The following is an 18,089-nucleotide window of genomic DNA, read 5'->3' as shown; positions in this document are numbered from 1 at the left end:
ATACGTTCCTATAATTGCGTACATTTTGTGTGCTTTCTTATCCTGCACTGCAGTTATCTTACTTGCCGCGACCTTGGCATCACAGTGTTGATCTACAGTCCACGCACCCCTGTTTGACACCCTCATATCTAGGATAGTGTTGAGTTCAGAATTAACCAATCACATTCCATTCAAACCCATGTTAAATGGGAGCCAGCACATGCCTGTCACCATTTAAAGTGCCAAACCACATTCAGATGGTCTAGTAGGCTTTCCTTGATTTTATTTTTATTTTAAATTGTTATTCTAGCAGATGCCAAAGGGGTTTCGTGCCATAATTTGGTATGTAGAAGTGGCCACTGGTTTAAGGCCTCAGTTGCAGCTACCATCACGTTTCACGGTACGTATATGGTGTTGCGTTTGCGTCACACATACCTTTTGGAATTATGTCCAAAAAAATAAACCTTAGTTTCATTGGCCCGTTACAAACCAGGTTCTGATGCAACATAGCTTGAAGCAGACAAACACAATGCGGCTCATCAACAAAAACCTGGCATTTGAACCGGGGCTGCGGGTGGGGAGCTGACTTTTTATATCCACTGTACTAAATCGTATTCAATTTCCTCTGCCACTGGATGACGACAATAAATCACTTTGAATAGCCAACGCGCAAGCATAACAAATAAGAAATTGTTTGCTTAAAACCGCGGAATATCGGAGAACTGGTTCAAGACGAGGTCATTGACTTACTGTGGCGATGAGCTTGTCAACACAGTCTGGCGCGACACTGTGCAGGTGTGTGAGGTGGAACTGCAAGTGGATCTTGTTGTTGAGCATGTCCTGGCACAGCGGGCAGCGTAACATGGGCTGGACAGAGTGCTGCGTCATCACGTGCATTCTGAGACGGTTCAGGTCTGTGTTGGTGAACTTGCAGTAAGGGCACTGGTACATCTGAGTGAAAGTAGATAGAGAAGCAGACGAGAGGGGTGGGGGGTAAATTCACGGAGGGTTAATAGGGTGAAATGGCTTTGTGAGAGAAGAGAAGCTGGAGATGAGGAGGGTGGGGTGAGGCGAGCCTTCCCTCAAGCAACCAGATTCCTCTGATCACAGACAAGTGTGTAATAGTGAGAACCACTCACTCTTGGCATCCACTTCAAAGTGCTCTCATCTGTCAAATACCTTATTGATTTTCCACCTGATACACAATTAGCAATGCAACTGCGGCTGAGAGGCTAAAATAATTTTGAGGAGAGTTGAAAAGAAAGTACCGAATACTATGAAAAGGCTTGGCAAGTTGAATACAAAATTCATCCAAAGTAGTTCTCCTTCTTTCAACTGGAGTTAAAGTTTTAAGCTGATAATGAGGGCTTACTAATTGGAGACCAAAAAGGGCCGGACTTCTGTGAAAGCGTATGCATGGCTGCACCTCAAGTTCTGTGATTTGCGGCGCTCACCTGCTCTGCAGCTCGCTTTTCAGCTGCCCGGGGACGTTTTGAGGACAGCGGGCTCTCAGAAGTCTCCGACCGTGACGAGGGCCTTTTGCTAGGGATCGGGGAATCTGACTGCTGCGGTTCTGAATGGCCGGACACTGCTGAGCAGACACACATGCACAGAGGGATAAAGAGGAGACGTCAGGATGAGTTGAAGGCATGGCAGCACGAGACGGGTCAATCAATATCAGTGAGGGTAAAGAGTTAAAGGGCCGTCTTTCGTAAATGTGCCATATCTACATTTAATGGGAAATGGGCAGTACATCAACACATTTAATTCTTCTTTCATGCTGCTCTTAACGCCAGAGCCAGAGACAACATCATCTACAAATGTTAGTTTACCACGGGGTGCAGTTTTAGGTTTCACCGCACCTCATATTTTCAGTTCACGTGAGTCGCTCAAAGCGAGACAAAGTACATAAACACTGCCCCTTCGATTCACATCCACGTAGGAGCTCTCTGCTTTGTTCTGAGAAATCCTGCGTGTGTCGTCTTGTTATGGCAATAGTTTAACAGCCTGCAATAAGGAGAACGTCTCTTGTTGCCACGGCGACCCCAAGCCTTTGACCTCAGTGACCTGTAACAGTGGTGGACCAGCCAGAAAACCCATCGTGTTGTGTTACTGATGTTACTATTCAGAATTTTGTGTCATAAAACCATAGGACCATTAGCTATTATCTAATGAGATGCTTACCTTTAAAAAAAATATATGAATCTGCTCACCCATAGCAATAGTTAAATTTGACCAAGCTTATGTGATGTAACATATCTTGCAGCGTAAAAGACAACAATGCAAATTCAAAGACTCATCCCGTGTTTGAGGAGAAAAGTCTTACACATGAGCAGGTGCCAACACTTTAAAACTCCTCTGCGTAGCAAAGAAAGAGAAAATGGAAGTGGCACAAAGGGAATCATCACACTTAAACGCTCAGTTAAGCTGGAGCTTCCGCAGGACCTGAATTCACTCAGAGCCAGCATGAGGAGAGCCACAAATTCATGGTGGAACATACGGAGCTGCCTTGGTACCCACTAACAAGCCCATAAAGAGTTAAAATTGGCCTGATTTCTACAGTCCCAGAAGGGCAAATTGAGAACAGAGGGCACTGGTAGGGTGCGGTGGTTTGGCAGGGGGTCAGGTTAAGCGGGGCTGACCACGCTCTCGCGCCAGACATTAAAATGTCACCTCCAATCAGGAGGAGTTGAGCTGATTACCCAGTGGGGAACCTGGCTTTGGACAACGCCGCCTGCTAGATCTCCCAGAGACACTGGGATCAGTCACCAAGGCCCCGTTAAGGTCCAGTCACAGCCAATCCCATTAAACACATCCACCGAAAAACAGTGTGAATGTTAAACAAAAGGAGGCTCCCATTCCTGACAGTAACCACCCACTCAGTCATGACACTGTCCTCGCCAAATCCCCATCAACACTACTTTGATTCTCTCCACCGTCCTAATCTTGTGTGGTAACAGCAAGGCCAGGCGCAGGTTGGTTTGTTAGTCAGCATTATTTGGCAGAAACAACAAATTCCTGTACTGGAGCCCTTGTGAGATGGGATTTCTTGACATTTTCCTTAACTCCGATGATCAAATTCATCTCTAATTATTTTTGAGGATTGATTCCTTTCTCTGTGAATAAAGCATGAAACTTCATGGCAATATTTGGGGACATTAGGTTGGCATCTTGAATGGGTAAAATTTGGTGCGTGCTCATATTCAGTCCAGAATTTCAATCTTTCAATGTAAGTCTTCAATATTTTGCAGACACCTGACCAACAAGTGACAATTTGCAATTCCATGTGAATACAAAGTCCACGCTCCCCTTAATAAATGTCTTCACACTGTTTTAGTGCTGTCTGGATTTGAAAGTGAACACTAGAAGCACAAACAAGTACATCCAGGCAACAAGAATTAGTTCATCAGACAAATTAATCCTCCAAGCCTCATAATTAGGAGAATAATCAGGATTTTTCTTTTTTCATGTCAATTAGCGTGACTGTTGACAATGAGGGGCCGGAGAGCTTCCCTGAAGGGAAACCCAACTGGATTTCTATCAGGGTGCGACACAGTGAGTAAGAGAAGCAGGCCTGGGGAAAGCTTACTCGGAGAACACAGTGTGTCTGGTCACGGCCAATTGGGGCGCTATAAAATCTGATCAGTTACTTTTCTTTTAGGATTCCTCCAGCTCAATGCCATCACCAGCACCATGACTAACATCCAACTACTCTATGGATCCTATTCGTCCTTGTCGAGGGCAAGATGAAAATAAATGACCGTCAAAATGGAAAGGGCAGCGTGATGAAAACAGCTGGATATCGGTATCCGGGTGGTGTTCCGCACATGTTAGACACGCATATCTACTGTACAATATGAACAGGTGGTCACAACCAATGACCGCAACATTGACACACCACATAGTGAATTTTGCTACTTACGAGTGTTGACAAGAGGGAGCAGGAAGGAGACTGAGCTTAGTGACACATGCTGCACACGAGTGGTGAGAATATGCCCCGGAAAAAAAAATGCATGCAGAAAATCCTTTTTTTATCATTTAGAACTAGCGGTGATGAGTATGTACACCGAGGTTGTTGAGTAGTCATACACGTCTGTAATGCGTGTCCCTGACCTGCATCTTCTTAATGGACACAAAACGACCATATTTAGTAGACCTCTTCTGACACATTGACGTGTGTTGCACCTTGTTTGAAAGCACAAATATCACAGCCACAATGACGTCAATTGGATGATTATGAATTCATGCCGCTTTTTTTTTCTCCATAAACCCGATGCTTTTGTGCTGTTGAGTCTTATAAGCGAACTGGACGTTGGCACCTCGTCTCACCTCTCACATGGCTGCAGTGTATTATTTAGGCAGCATGGTGAGTGTGGAGCACATTGCAAATGTGTCTGGAGCTCGTGCTTTCAAGATTGTTCCTCTTGAACGGCTGCCGGACAGAAAGCACGCTGACTGAAGGATCGGAAACAGGTCATCTAACGCTGAAATCCATCAGGGCAATCACAGCTGCCATCAATCTACTTTGTCCTCTGGGGACAGCACGACTCAAGTGGTAAATAGAGCGGTTGTCCATTGTTGGAAAAGTTGCTTGTTCAAATCCTGTGAGCAGCAGTTACATGGTATCTAGTTGCTTCTGCTATACCACCCTCAGTATGTGAATGAGTTACTCGAATAAAAAGTTGCTGTCACAATACAGCAACATTCACCTGTTGATGCTGAAAATCAAAACGAGGGCATCCTCCATGTAGTTATGTTTTCTGTCCACGTAACTACTATATAGGAAGGAAGAGATGACTTCAGCCACATTCTGTAATTATATAAATGCAATATCACGATTCCTTGCACATGATTCCACTTCCCTAGCAAAGTGTCTTCTAAAGTATTCTTAGACCTTGAAAGGGCCCAAACTGGGGATATTAAAATCAATTTCAGAGTACAAGTACAGTTGCAAAGCTTTGCATGAACATAAAAAAAAAATCTCAGTTTGCTCATCTTGTGTGTTCTGGTAAACGACCTTAGTGGATGTTTGGGTGTGTTTCGATCACACATTCTATTTAAAAGCACAGTGGCACATATCATAAAATATTTTTGGGCTAGCCCCTAGAAGAATTTTTAAAAAGTACTGGTCCATCAATTCGTTCTGTTCTAAGCTTAGCATAGCACTGAATATAGATTAGCTCCACTACATACACAGCAGCCTATGTGAGAGAAAAAAAAAACATGTACGTAGCGATGTCGTTGCTTTATGTCTATTTTACAGCAATTGACTGTGGGTACGTACATATGAGACCTTAAATTGGTTCAGACCTGGATCGCGCTGACTGGTGATACGCGCTCTAAACCTTTCTTGGTCATTAATACTGAGATGAATGAACCCTCACATTGACACAAGCTCTTCCCTATTCATGATATTCCAACAATACCGAAATGTTCAAAATTTCTACCCATTTATTTTTTTCATCTTCTTGTCTGTGCTGCTGCCCAGAACATTAAAGGGTGTAATTATCGACCGAAAATATAAAATGGAAATGAAGAACGGATATTTAAACAGTTGAATGAAATCCTTTCCTGTCAGTTCGTTCATTCAAACAAAATGACACACTTAATGGTAAAAGCAAGGGTGACTTGTGCATGACTAAGAGCGTGGTCTCGTAATGGGCGAAATGAACATTATGACATGAATAGTAGCTATTAATTAGCAGGATTGTTTTTCATCAGGCTGACTGGACAACAGGATGACGTGGCGTTCACCTTAAAAGGACACACAGCTGGAGCTCGGCCATTAGACGGCCTGTGCTATAACTCGTAAACAGCCAGCTTTCAGGGGCTTGGCTCGCAAACAAGGACGATTTACGGCCTATTATCTTCAAAGACAAAGGGAATTAGAATTTGAAGGATGACAAGCATCCAGAGGATGTGTTATGAATATGGACACATTTTATTTTGCTTTGTCTCCTGATTTGTCATACAACTTTGACTTTAACTGCAATCATAAAACCGGGCGGCAAAAAAAAAAGTCTCCTCTTGATTCGATAGTAACCGCAAACAGGTAAACAGCGTCTATTTGTGTGCCGTTACATGCAAAACAAAGCCTAATATTTGTCTTACGCTGAATGAGCGCAGAATTCGATGCCTCGGTGGTGCGTCTAGGGGATGCTAATCAGCATCTTCATTATTCTGCCGACGTACAGCCGCTACACAGCAGCTGACGCGTTCCTTCAGAATCCCACCTGGGCATGCAAAGAGCGCAGCGCAGGATGCAGGAACAGGTGCTGGAGAGGTGTGCATTCAGACTGTCGCACTGGTCGACTTTTGCCAGAAAATAGTTGTTGTGGGACAGAGTGAGTTGTCCTGTCTGTGAATAGCTCTCTCGCGCACCATAGACAATAACAATTAAACGCGACCACATTCAGACGTTAGCAATCTATTGAGAAGCATGACAGAGTCGGACGCACATTCTGTCCATCTAATTGCATGCCAAATGAAAGCCTTCAAGTAACATTTAAATTGTGCCCTAAAACAGTTCGGTAGACAAACCCTAACATTTAGTTCTGTGTGTGAGTGGCACTGGAAGCCATACTTAAGGTTAAAATGTTTCAGATGCGGGATACATTAAGAGCATCACCAGCATTGCCGCGAGTGGACACATGTGAGCGCCATGTTTTCAGTTAGTGCTGTCATTTGTTTTTGTCTTGTAAAAACGTCTCAGTGCGTTTTGTACATGAGACATTTAAAGTCCTCCACATGTGGGTGAAATGCAACCATTTCATCCTCTCTTTTTCTTTTCTCCGGCTACCATATATCCGATGCAAGGAACAATGAAAAATATTCAGGCACAAATACACCCATCCATTTGCATTATTGGTATGTTCAGTAAAAAAAGCGGGTGGGGGTCTTTGAGCATCATCCTCCCATGAAACTCGATTGCATCCTCATATGTTGAACCACTGAAAAATATACTACTGCATTAATGACGTGACTATTCTAGTTCCTTTCCTTGTGTGAGATTGCTGTCTCACCTAGGTGAGAGGGTGTAAGGCAAGCCAGCTTACAGTTGTTTCACATCTACATATTTCATAGCTAGCATTAAAAATGACCCTTCACATAAGGTGGTTGAACTGCTGTGGCAGCTCTTATGTTACATCACTGTCAAAAATATTGGTCTTTAGCCAACGGTGCCTTGAGATACAAGAGAGCTGTGTTTTTTTCTTTGATTTGCTAGGGAAATTTGGAGAGTGCAGTTAACTCACTTCACAACACACAGCAGCTCGGCAAGGTGAATACATCTTCAAAAAAAACTGTTGAAACGCCACTCCCAGCTGAGTTGTAGTATCAAACTAGAAGTGCAATCAGTGATTGATTAATTGGCAAGTAATTGATTACCAAATTAACCGCTAATTATTTTTGAGAATTGATTAACTGATTAAAACATTTAGTTAACATTTGGTGACCAGTGTAACTTTTGTGATAATCAATCTCGCGTTTAACCTTGTTTAATTTAAAATTGTCCAAACCCTCAGAATTTCAACCTGTTAGCAGTAAATGTTTTGAGATTTCTGTCGTCCTCCGTGAAAGCAGATTGATTATCCTCGTATTGAATCAAAATAATCTGTTTGCAAACATCGGATTTTACTTTGGAAAACGTTTTCTGACATGTTACGGACCAAACCCGTAGCTGCATTGCATTTTACGCACTGTCCGTTTAAAATAATGTCCTGTTTGTGATTAAAGGGAGGGGGGGAGGGAGAATCACTTCAATTCTTCGATTAACTGGCAAGATAATTGACCGATGAATCAATCATTAAAATAACCTACACACAGACCACATAGCAATACTCACATGAATATACTCATATAATTGTAAAATGACGAATATTCCTGCAGCTGAGTCAGTAGTGAAACTCTTCTCCATGTGTGCCTCTGTCTGCATTATACAGCCATGCCAAATGGCCAAGGAACGCACACCAGAAGGAGCAGCACAATGTCCACTGAATTGAAGCAAAGAAAGAAAAAAAAAACTTTGTCATCCCTCGTGTCATAGCTAACAATGTTTACTTTTGACTGACACCGTCAGAGTGGCATTCATTTATAATGTGCTTCTCACTTTGGCCGTAATATGTGCAAACACCAATCATGCAAGCGGCGCAGTTGTACGTCTCTGCAAACTACAACCATAATAATACACACACATTGTCAACGTTGTCAGTAATAAAACTGTCGTTATCTTTGTGAAGGCAGAATTCTTTTTTTTTTTTTACACAGCTATCACTAGACCTCATTAGGAAGTGTAGGCGTACCTAATGAAGTGACCGGTGAGTGGAGCTACTCAGTGCAATGATCACAGAAACCTGCCACATGTCAACTATGTTTGCAGTAGCTGACGTTTACATGTGTCTGCATGTCAACAACGAGTGCATAAAGGCATCATCTTTGCGATAAACACAACTAAATAATGAAGGCGTCTTTCAAAATAAAATGACGCGCAGGAAACATATGCATTTTACAGCCGCTTCTGATGTACTTTTAAATGATTTTAATGAACAGCGAAGAGTCAGAGAACAAGAAAGGGAAAAGGAGATTGACAGTGGCTTTGCGTCTTTCTTCTGTGCCGGCAAATGCCGCCTGTGTGACAGTGACTGTCATTTGTAAAGGAACAATTGTGTCCTGCTCCGGCGGCTACATGACAATGATGAGAAGGAACACTGCAGTAGTTGTAAGGGTGAACTTAGAAGAATAGAAAAAAAAAAATCTCAAGCAGTTGGGTGCCTGAGCACCTTTCAGATAACTAACAGCCTGGCCAAGACATTTATTGGCTATATTGTAACCCGAACAACATCTGTGTGCCGCCTGTGTAAACATCATCAGGCCAAACAAAGCGGTCCTCTGTTTACCGCATCCATCGCCAGCCCGACTTGCCTTTCTGCCATGCTCAAAATCTGCTTTTCTGCACTTGCTTTCAATGACCATTGTGTTCATCAGTCTCTCACACACACACAGAAAAAAAGTTTCAAGCACAAACAGGGACTCTTCCATTAAAACTACAGCTGTCTGCCTTTTGCTGACAACACGGCACCCCATCCTCTCCACCCACCTTTTTCCCTGACATCAAACACAACTTCAGACCCGGTTCCCTAATGCACATGCTATTTTTAACTAAGTGTTTCTAATAAGCTGCTGGGAAGCTGTAAATTTTTCATATGCAAGCACATATTTCCTTTGTGAAAACACAGAAACACACTTATTTGGTGATTAGCGACTGACAGAGAGGAGGAAAGGAAGCCAATGCGCTTGTATCAAATTGCATGCCTTTCAAAAAAGGAAGAATCCTAATGCGAGGAGTCATCTTCCTGCGCACACCAGGTACGAGTGAATTATTAATCGGCTGGCTCATTTTAATGCTTTTTAAAGTGCTTTATTTTGATGTGCTAAAACATACTTTTAGCCATATTCAGTCAGGCATGCATATCATTATTCCTCCCATCAAAGAAGAGTGTCACCCTTTCAAAGAGCACAAACAACTCAGCCTCATTTAAAATAGAAAGTTCCAATATCAAAGACGTTTTACAAAGACCGGGCTTCAAACGCTGATGAAGTTCATTCGTTTCTTTTTGTTATTTTCCGGCACTTTATCAAAAAAAAAAAAAATAAATAAGTATGCAAAAAGGTCTGGATTCTTTTCCAGCTCTTAACCTAACGAGTGTAAATCAAAACAGCCGAAAAATTTGACAAGTGAGAGGTATCCAGGCTCGTTCGAGTGTTTGGTGTCACCATGATCAGAACTCTTCAAAACACCACCTACAACAGCACAATTGATTTTATGACACTGGCAGAAACAAAATGTGCTGGACTCTGCCTGGAGCCTATCCCATCTGACATCGGGCGGAGGGCGGACTACACCCCGAACTGGTCGCCAGTCAGTGGCAGTGCACACATAGAGATGAACAATCATACACACGCAATTTCACACCATCACCGAGTGGGAACCGATCCCAGGCTGCTTGCGCACAAGTCAAGCGAGTGTACCATTACACCATCGGCGACACCAGTTATGCATTGCAGCCATTCCACAGAAAAAAAGAAAAGCCGAACATTTTTGTAACTTTTTTAAGTAAGGAAAATGTAGTTTTGAAAAACATATAGTAATGACATAATAATAAACAATTTGGGAGATGTGATTATTTGAATTCAGCACTTTCTGCTGTTTGTGCCCTGGCCACCAGGCGGCATAACACATCCATCCATCGATCCATCCATTTTTTTTTAATATGCTTATTATGTGGGCGTGCTGCAACCTATACCAGCTGTCTTCGGACAGCAGGCGGAGTACACCTTAAACTGGTTGCCAGCCAATCGCAGGGCACACAGGGGCAACCAAGCATTCGCAATCACAGTCACACCTAGGGACAATTTAGAGTGTTCCGTTATAACCTGTCATGCATGTTTTTATGAATGTACGAGGAAACTGGAGTACCCGGAGAAAACCCACGCAGGCACGGGGAGAACATGAAAACTCCACACAAGTAGGCTGAAGCCGGAATCGAACATTGCACCTCTGCACCGTGAGGCTGGCATGCTAACCAGTTGACCACCATGCCGCCCATTTGTAGTTAGAATGTTTCAGAAAAAAAAGGTTTTACCTGTTGCTGAGCCTAACCCTTAATTCATAAACATTACAAAATATATCAGCGGATTACATATTCTTCTTGTTATTATAATTGTTAATTTTATTATTATTGTAGAAAAATGAGAGCAGATTCGTAATCGATGCACGAAATTCATCTAAACAAGTTTACTTGCATCTCTGATTAAAATATTTACAAAACCAATGTAATTATTTGGATAAGCAATTAAAGTTTTGAGAACTGTCCAAAAATTCAAGTCCTCAGAATTTCAGCCTCTCAACAGTTAATCAGCAGGAAACGAGACAAATGACTTTTTTGTTGAATCAAAAGGAATCATTTGCAACATCTTCTTTTACGTGGAAAAATAATGACATTTTTGCCTATTTTCTGACATGTTATGGACTAAACCAGGAACTGAATCTTAATTCATTTATGTTTAAGATATTTGATATTTGAAATAATGTCCTGGTTTTTGAATGAAAGGATGGAAATGAAAACATCTCTCTTTATTAAAAAGAATCTGATTGACAAAATAATTGACAGATTAACCGACTATTAAAAGAATGGCTTGTTGCAGTTCTAACTGTGAAAAAGTTGCAAAAGAAGAAAAGTTACATTTTGATTGCCCATTGACAGCTCCCAACAATAAAAGAACACAAATGGCTCTGAAGCACCACTCAAGTCAGCTGTTGTCACTAACCACAAGCCGTCCCACACATAAAACCCTCCTGATGGGATCCTATCCAAGCGAAGTGTGTGATCTTGGATTGTATGTGTGTGTTTTGCGTGAAGGGGGCGGTGCTAAACACACACGTGTTACAACTAGCACTTGTAGTCTGCCCCGATACAACGAGCTGTGTTCGCAACTGCTCTCACCGTGTTGTTGAAATATGCTTGAGTTAAACAAAAAAGGCCTTATGTGCAGCACTATTCAGGTGCAGGGCCCCCGTGTTAACCCTCTCGCAGCGTTCCCCCAAGTGTGTGTGTGTGTGTGTGTGTGTGTGTGTGTGTGCGTGTGTGTGTGTGTGTGTGTGTGTTTTGGAAATATTGGCCTTACCTGTCCCTTTGGTGAGCTCCTTTTCCCCCCCACTTTCTCTGTCTTTGGTTTGGTCCTCCTGGTCTGTGGTGGTCTCACTAGCAGCCTCCACATCCTCACTCAGCTCTCCTGAAGAGGGAGGGAGGATGGGAAATGTAAATCACCAAGCCATCAGAATTGGTGGAAGCACTTAAAGGGACGGCAGCGTTTTGTTTCTATAGGCGCTCGCAACAATTACATTTGCTGACACACGTTTACGAGGCTCACAAACAAAGAGGACACAATCTGCTTTCTGCTTTCACTATTCTGCCTCAATTGGAAATAGATTGAAGCAGTAAATACAAAAAAAATGTACTTGTATATAGAGTGTGTGGTTTTTTTTTGTCCAACATAATTTTACTTTGGTGTGAAGCATCCCGCAAGAGAAAAGCCAAAATACATTGAGTCCCCTGCTGCTAACTGCACATCACATCCTAGCCTATTACACACACACACACACACACACACACACACACACACACACACACACACACACCTATACATATATATATATATATATATATATATATATATATATATATATAAATCATAAAATAATATAAAATCATAAATATGTAAAACTCTCAGGGATGCAACTGTTCTTACTTTATTTCAAGTCAAAGGCAGAAATCCCCCCTGCAGCCATCTTACAAGCTTCCACTCGATATATCAGACCATTTAGTTTGCGTTGAAGTCCAAACAATGGATTTGCAATCATGACGTTTGGAAGTAACACACAAAGGGAAAAGACAGCGAAAACAGATGATAGTAAGACCATCAATCACTTTTATTTCCCTCCAGTGGGCCTTGAACATACCCCTTGCCTATAAAGTTAGTTTGAAAGTAGCGGGACCCTGCATGCAACTGCAACAGTAAACTAGGCCGTGTGGTCAATAGGCCTTATCAGTTATTACACAAGTCAGCTAATTCTCAGCAAATGTGCTTAAATGCTCTTTAGAAAATGCTTTCATGCTCAGGTCCCGACACTACGAGCTATTGACGTATTGACGATGTTACAAGAGCCATACTGAAATATCCTGTTCAAGTATTCAGCCCCGCAGCCATCACATGGCCAACCCGATTCAGCTCGCCACATGACTACCCGCAGCAAAAAACACTTTTATGATGTTAGAGTATCCCGGATGCTTGCTGTTTATCCCCTTCGCGGTCAAATCCTACGCACACACGCAAAGAGTTGACCGTGTCACGAATGCTTTGCCACACATACACATGTAGATTGTAAACACATGTTACATTGTGACACATTGTAAACACGTGTTAATTGTAATTTAAAAAAAAAATAGCACATGAAACAATTGGTCTGTATGATAGCTTTCCTTCCTCCTGTGATAAACCGCTACATGATGAGTGGATGAATGAGGTTGTTTGGCTTGTATATCAGAATCAGGAGCACCTTTCTTAAAAGTCAAAGGGCCATTTATCCGAAAATACTGTAATATTATATTGATGGATAGATAGAGAGAGAGAGAGAGAGAGAGAGAGAGAGAGAGAGAGAGAGAGAGAGAGAGAGAGAGAGAGGGACCTAAAAAGTAAATATTCCCTTTTCTTCAAAGGAAAACCCAAAATACAAACTAAAATAAAATGTAAGAACAAAAGAACAAAACACTACCCTTTTTAAATACTTCATTCATCCATCCATTTTCTGATCCGCTTGATCCTCACAAGGGTCGCAGGGCATGCTCAAGCCTATCCCAGCCATCTGCGGGCAGTAGGCGGGGGACACACTGAACCGGTTGCCAGCGAATCGCAGGGCACACACAGACGAACAACCATCAACGCTCACACTCACACTCACACCTTGGGACAATTTAGAGTGTTCAATCAGCCGGCCATGCATGTTTTTGGAATGTGGGAGGAAACCGGAGTACCCGGTGAAAACCCACGCGGGCACGGGGAGAACATGCAAACTCCACACAGGGAGGCCGAAGCCAGAATCGAACCCTGTACCTCTGCACTGTGAGGTCGACGTGCTGAACACTGGCTCACCGGGCCGCCCCTTTTTAAATACTGTATAATCACAAAGAACAACAATAAAGACGGAAATCTGTTGTGGGGATTCAGACTTAGTGTGTGCAAAAAGAAATATTGGTAAGTGAACACAAACACAGGCTAAACAACAAACAAATAATATCAATGAACGCTGTTAGCAAAATTCACACAGCTAACAGAGCACTTGCTGTATCATGCTCTGATTCTGAAAGACAAAATGTACAACTTTCAGTAGCCAAGTTGCTAATTAAACAACTTTTTCCGCTAAACTTCATGTCATCAGAATCATTTGTCGCCCCTTTGCAGGCACGCCCTCAGAAAAGCACTTGTGAGAAATAATTCAGCGGAACACTAAATATTATCGCTTTGAACTTTTATTCGTAGTGACAGAAGTGCATGACAAATCACTGGAAGCTGTTAAATCATGCCTTCTGTTTCTGATTGGTTGTTTTCCTTGGGCATGGTGGTTTCTTGCATATCAAATTTTTTTGGTTTTTTTTTTGTGTATTACTCTCAAATCCTAATGACTGATTCAAGAAATATGCTAGTTTTTTTTTTTTTTTCATTATCTGTTTCTTGAAACAGTACTTTTCCATTCAACATCATACAATGTTTCTGTTATGTTTCCAAAGCAAACCACAAAATCCATCCGGTGAAGCTCATCCCCAGCCGGTGACGCATATTTGAAATATTCCTTCACAACAAGACATTGTCAATTTTACCGGAATTAGGATACTGCGCAGCTGCACGGGTGCTCAGATTACAAAAATAATCCATACGTACATTTAAAGGGGGTGGGGGGTGGGGGGGGGGCTGTGCCTTTTTTTTTTTTTTTTTCCACAGTGATACTTGTAGTGGGACTAATTCTCCACCCACATTATTATACACTTTGCACACCATCTGATGTGCTTTAACATTGCAATGACAGATACTTCCTTTTCAATTTCCTGCACATAATGCTCACGTGATGCATGTTACCCTTTGGTTTTAATACATATACATACATATAAATCTAACTTTCAAGAGTTATGAATACTCAATTCTAATTGATACGATGTTAATTATCTTGTGTTTATTATAGTGGTGTGGAAAATAACTGCATCTCACTCTTCTTTAGCCACATCAGTCCTATATTACAACCATTTCTCATATCACGCAGGACGGTTCTACATGACTGTAGACTAAAACACAACTGTTTGTTTTGTTGATACTTAATATCTCTCTATTACCTGTGTAAAGGCAGAATTTTTACACAACAATCTGGGTCCACACAATCCAGAGCGACATCCATTATTCTTACTTTAAAAAAAAAAAAAAATCAATTTCAGTAGCAGCATTATGTATATATTTAAGTGGAAAATTAATTTACAAATGCCTCAACTCCAGTGGAAAAAAAGATGATTAAAGCCATGCAAACCATAATTAATGAAAGGTCAAAAGTGGCCTCAAGAGTAAAAAAAATGCAGTCCGAGAACAAATCAAACAGCAACACTCAAAGCTATGGCAGCGGGCCATTTGGAGCCCAAATTTGGCATATGCAAAGACCAATAGCCTAAAGGTTGTCTTGTAATTAATTGTCTTCATTAACCATCCTAATACAACGATAGGAAGCACTTCCATTAATCTAATCATGCAGGCTGAATAAACTCATGGCTGACACACAGATTACACTCATTTGTTCCAAGCAGACGAGGATCAGATTTGCTCTGCCACTCACTCAATGGGGACAGTCCACACAAACACACACACACACACACACACACACACACACACACACACACACACACACACACACACACCCTCCAGACATCCAGCAGCTTCCCTTGCTCTTGTGTGCGTGACGGCGGTGAGTGCAGGGGCTGAATCAGGCCCATAGGTGTCACTCTATACAAGCCGGGAGAACACACAAATGAGGTGCAAAGGGGGTGGGGGGGCAGTAAAAGAGAGAGTGAACGAGAGAGAGCGACAGAGGGAGAAAGAGAGAGAGGGGAGGGAAGAAAAAAACAGACGAAATGTTTGGTGATGACAAAAGCAGATGCTATGCAAAGGACGTCCGGTGAAGATGAGACTGAAAAAAAAAAACAAAAAACAAAAAACAATATTACCTTCATGATGAGCGGGAACAGCCTTGGTTTCCCCCACCCACACACACACAAGAGCAGTGATTACACTGACGCTAATCAGACTGACAAGCACAAACGTCCCTAATAAATAATTGATGGTAACCACTGCACTTTCCAGTATTCCTTCCCAGACTGTGGAGAAGAAGAGCAGCACGTAATAATAGTCAGTCTAAATATCTTTCACTAGGTCAGGCTCCTCCCTCCATGCTCTCGGCCTCGGCAGATGACACGGCCGTGATGCCGGCTGACTTTCTTGACAGAGCAAAGAAGCGCGGTCCTACCCTAGAAGGGCTGCGGCGCTTTCTAAAAACACTCCGCATGCTAAGCTGCATTTACAAAAGCGGCCCTGTTAGTTGTGTCTCATTACGATCAACGAGGCTGCGAGCTTTTTAACCTCACTGCTGTCTAACTCAGAGGTGAGCCTCCACTGCTTTATCCAGACCTCGACAGCTTCCTTTTTTTTTTCCCCTTTTTGCACTGCACGTCGGATCAAAAGTGATCTTATTTCACAGTTCATAGACCCTCTCTCTCTCTCGTTTTTTAAAATCCCCCCCTACGCATCCCCCAATCTCTCCATGATGCCTTGCAACCCTTTCCTCGTATCAAAGTTGTCCTAACTCCGGACAAGACGGTGCAAAATGGAAGTGACAGGAGGGGCAACGCAGGACAATGAGACACAGGCGCCATGCTGAGGGCTTTCATGCACTGCCTTGTCTCAGCACCTCTGCACCCTACATATGCAACATGACCACCGCTCCCTACATGCTTACATCCCCTCAGAAAAATTCTCTCTTTGTTATAATTATAATATTATAGGACAAAGTACGGCCAAATTTAAAAGAGCTAATATCGACCCTCGTTAAAAAAGAAAAAAGAAAAAAATCTTACACAATGGACAAATGTTTTGTAATGACGCAGCCCTTAAACAGCCAGTCAGGCGAGAACTTCATACGTCATCACCAAATTATTTCTGGACAACTTTGTTTGGGGATGGCCCCTTTTCTGGTCCCAAGGGGAAGAACCTGTTAGACCTGACCTCGAGTGATCTAGAGCAGAGACGCTGAGTCAGGACACACGTCACAGAGGCCATCCAGCATCTTGCCAGACAGCTCCAGCTTTTCACCTCCTGTAGGTGTCCCAGTATGTTTGGCCACAAAGCGTAAATTGAGCGATGCAATGTTGAAGCAAAGGAAAAAAAAAACAAAAATACAAACAAGTCCGATATGTGGATACTCGCCACTCCTTGTCTCCCACACATTTTTCACAGAAAGTAAAGAAGCTACCTCAGTGCTGCTGGTCAATGTTACGTGTTAAATTCCTGACCTGCCTATTGTGGGGGGGGGGGGCACAGCGTAGGCACGCAAGCAGGCAGGCATCTCTCTCACTCGCTGCTGGCCCTGCTGTGACCTCAGGATCTAAATGTGAATGAATACTTTGTGTCTCCATGGGGCCGAGGGCGAGCGTAAGAAAGGGAAGGAGGAGCCTTGCAAAATGGAGGACGATGTGAGAGTTAGGGAAGCTAATAAGTAAAACAACTTTAAAGGGCAAGTTCATCACAAACAGAAGCCGTAGCTCACACCGACCCCAACGCCCCCCGCCCTCTGCTCATCACACATGAGCCCAACAAGTCTTTTCCCCAAAGCTCATCATGTTCATCCACCTTGACTTGATTTGAGCAACTACAAGCGGCTTTTTGCATGCTGTCGACTGAAAATGACATCACATGACGGCTCACCTGTTTTCTGAAACTGAGCCACGTTTGGTTGTTACGTGAGCCCCGAGCAACAGTGAGGTCAGTTTCAGAAGGTGGCAAATGGTCCGCCCCCGAGATGGCTAAAAATGGGGGGGATTTTGCTACTTAACTCATATCCCACGCACAAAATATTAATCAGAAGGCCGTGTTTGGACTAGTGGAGGCATAGAGAACATTTGGTAAAGAACATTTTGGAGATTACTTCCCTTTAGGGATCCTTGGGAAACTGCTGCTTGTTAAGTGATTTGAGTTCGCTGCCACTGTGCTTGCAGCTCATTTTTTGAAGCAAATAGTCAAATAAATAAATAATCGTCAAATGCTGGCTTGTATTTTGAAAAAAAAAATCGCAATTTTGGAACTTGTATATCAAGGCACCGCCGTTCTTCTTCAAATGAAGAGCTGTTATTTAGCACCAGGCAAGATAAATTTGATATTTTCCCCTAAAGTGGTGTGCCTCTCTTGGGAAATATCGCTAATTAGAAATAGTTCACGATAATGGCATGTTTAGATACATTACCCCCCCA

The 18,089-nt window shown here is 42.5% G+C and overlaps 1 protein-coding gene across 3 annotated transcripts in view; it reads right to left on the bottom strand.

The window, feature by feature from the left end:
• The window catches only part of zfhx3b (zinc finger homeobox 3b), a 218,663-nt gene that overhangs the window by 10,282 nt on the left and 190,292 nt on the right, over nt 1-18,089 (bottom strand). For 2 of the 3 annotated variants that reach the window (XM_019886699.1, XM_019886698.1), the window contains 3 exons: nt 11,662-11,769; nt 1,434-1,570; nt 730-930 (listed from right to left, as the gene is read on the bottom strand). In XM_019886699.1, coding sequence (XP_019742258.1) covers nt 730-930; nt 1,434-1,570; nt 11,662-11,769 — 446 coding nt within the window. The remainder of the gene's footprint in view (nt 1-729; nt 931-1,433; nt 1,571-11,661; nt 11,770-18,089) is intronic. The other variant, XM_019886700.1, reaches the window with a different exon arrangement.

The sequence above is a fragment of the Hippocampus comes genome, unplaced genomic scaffold (assembly GCF_001891065.2).
Source record: "Hippocampus comes isolate QL1 unplaced genomic scaffold, H_comes_QL1_v1.1 scaffold261, whole genome shotgun sequence".
NCBI classification, from domain to species: domain Eukaryota; kingdom Metazoa; phylum Chordata; class Actinopteri; order Syngnathiformes; family Syngnathidae; genus Hippocampus; species Hippocampus comes.
This window is presented reverse-complemented; position numbering and strand designations above follow the sequence as displayed.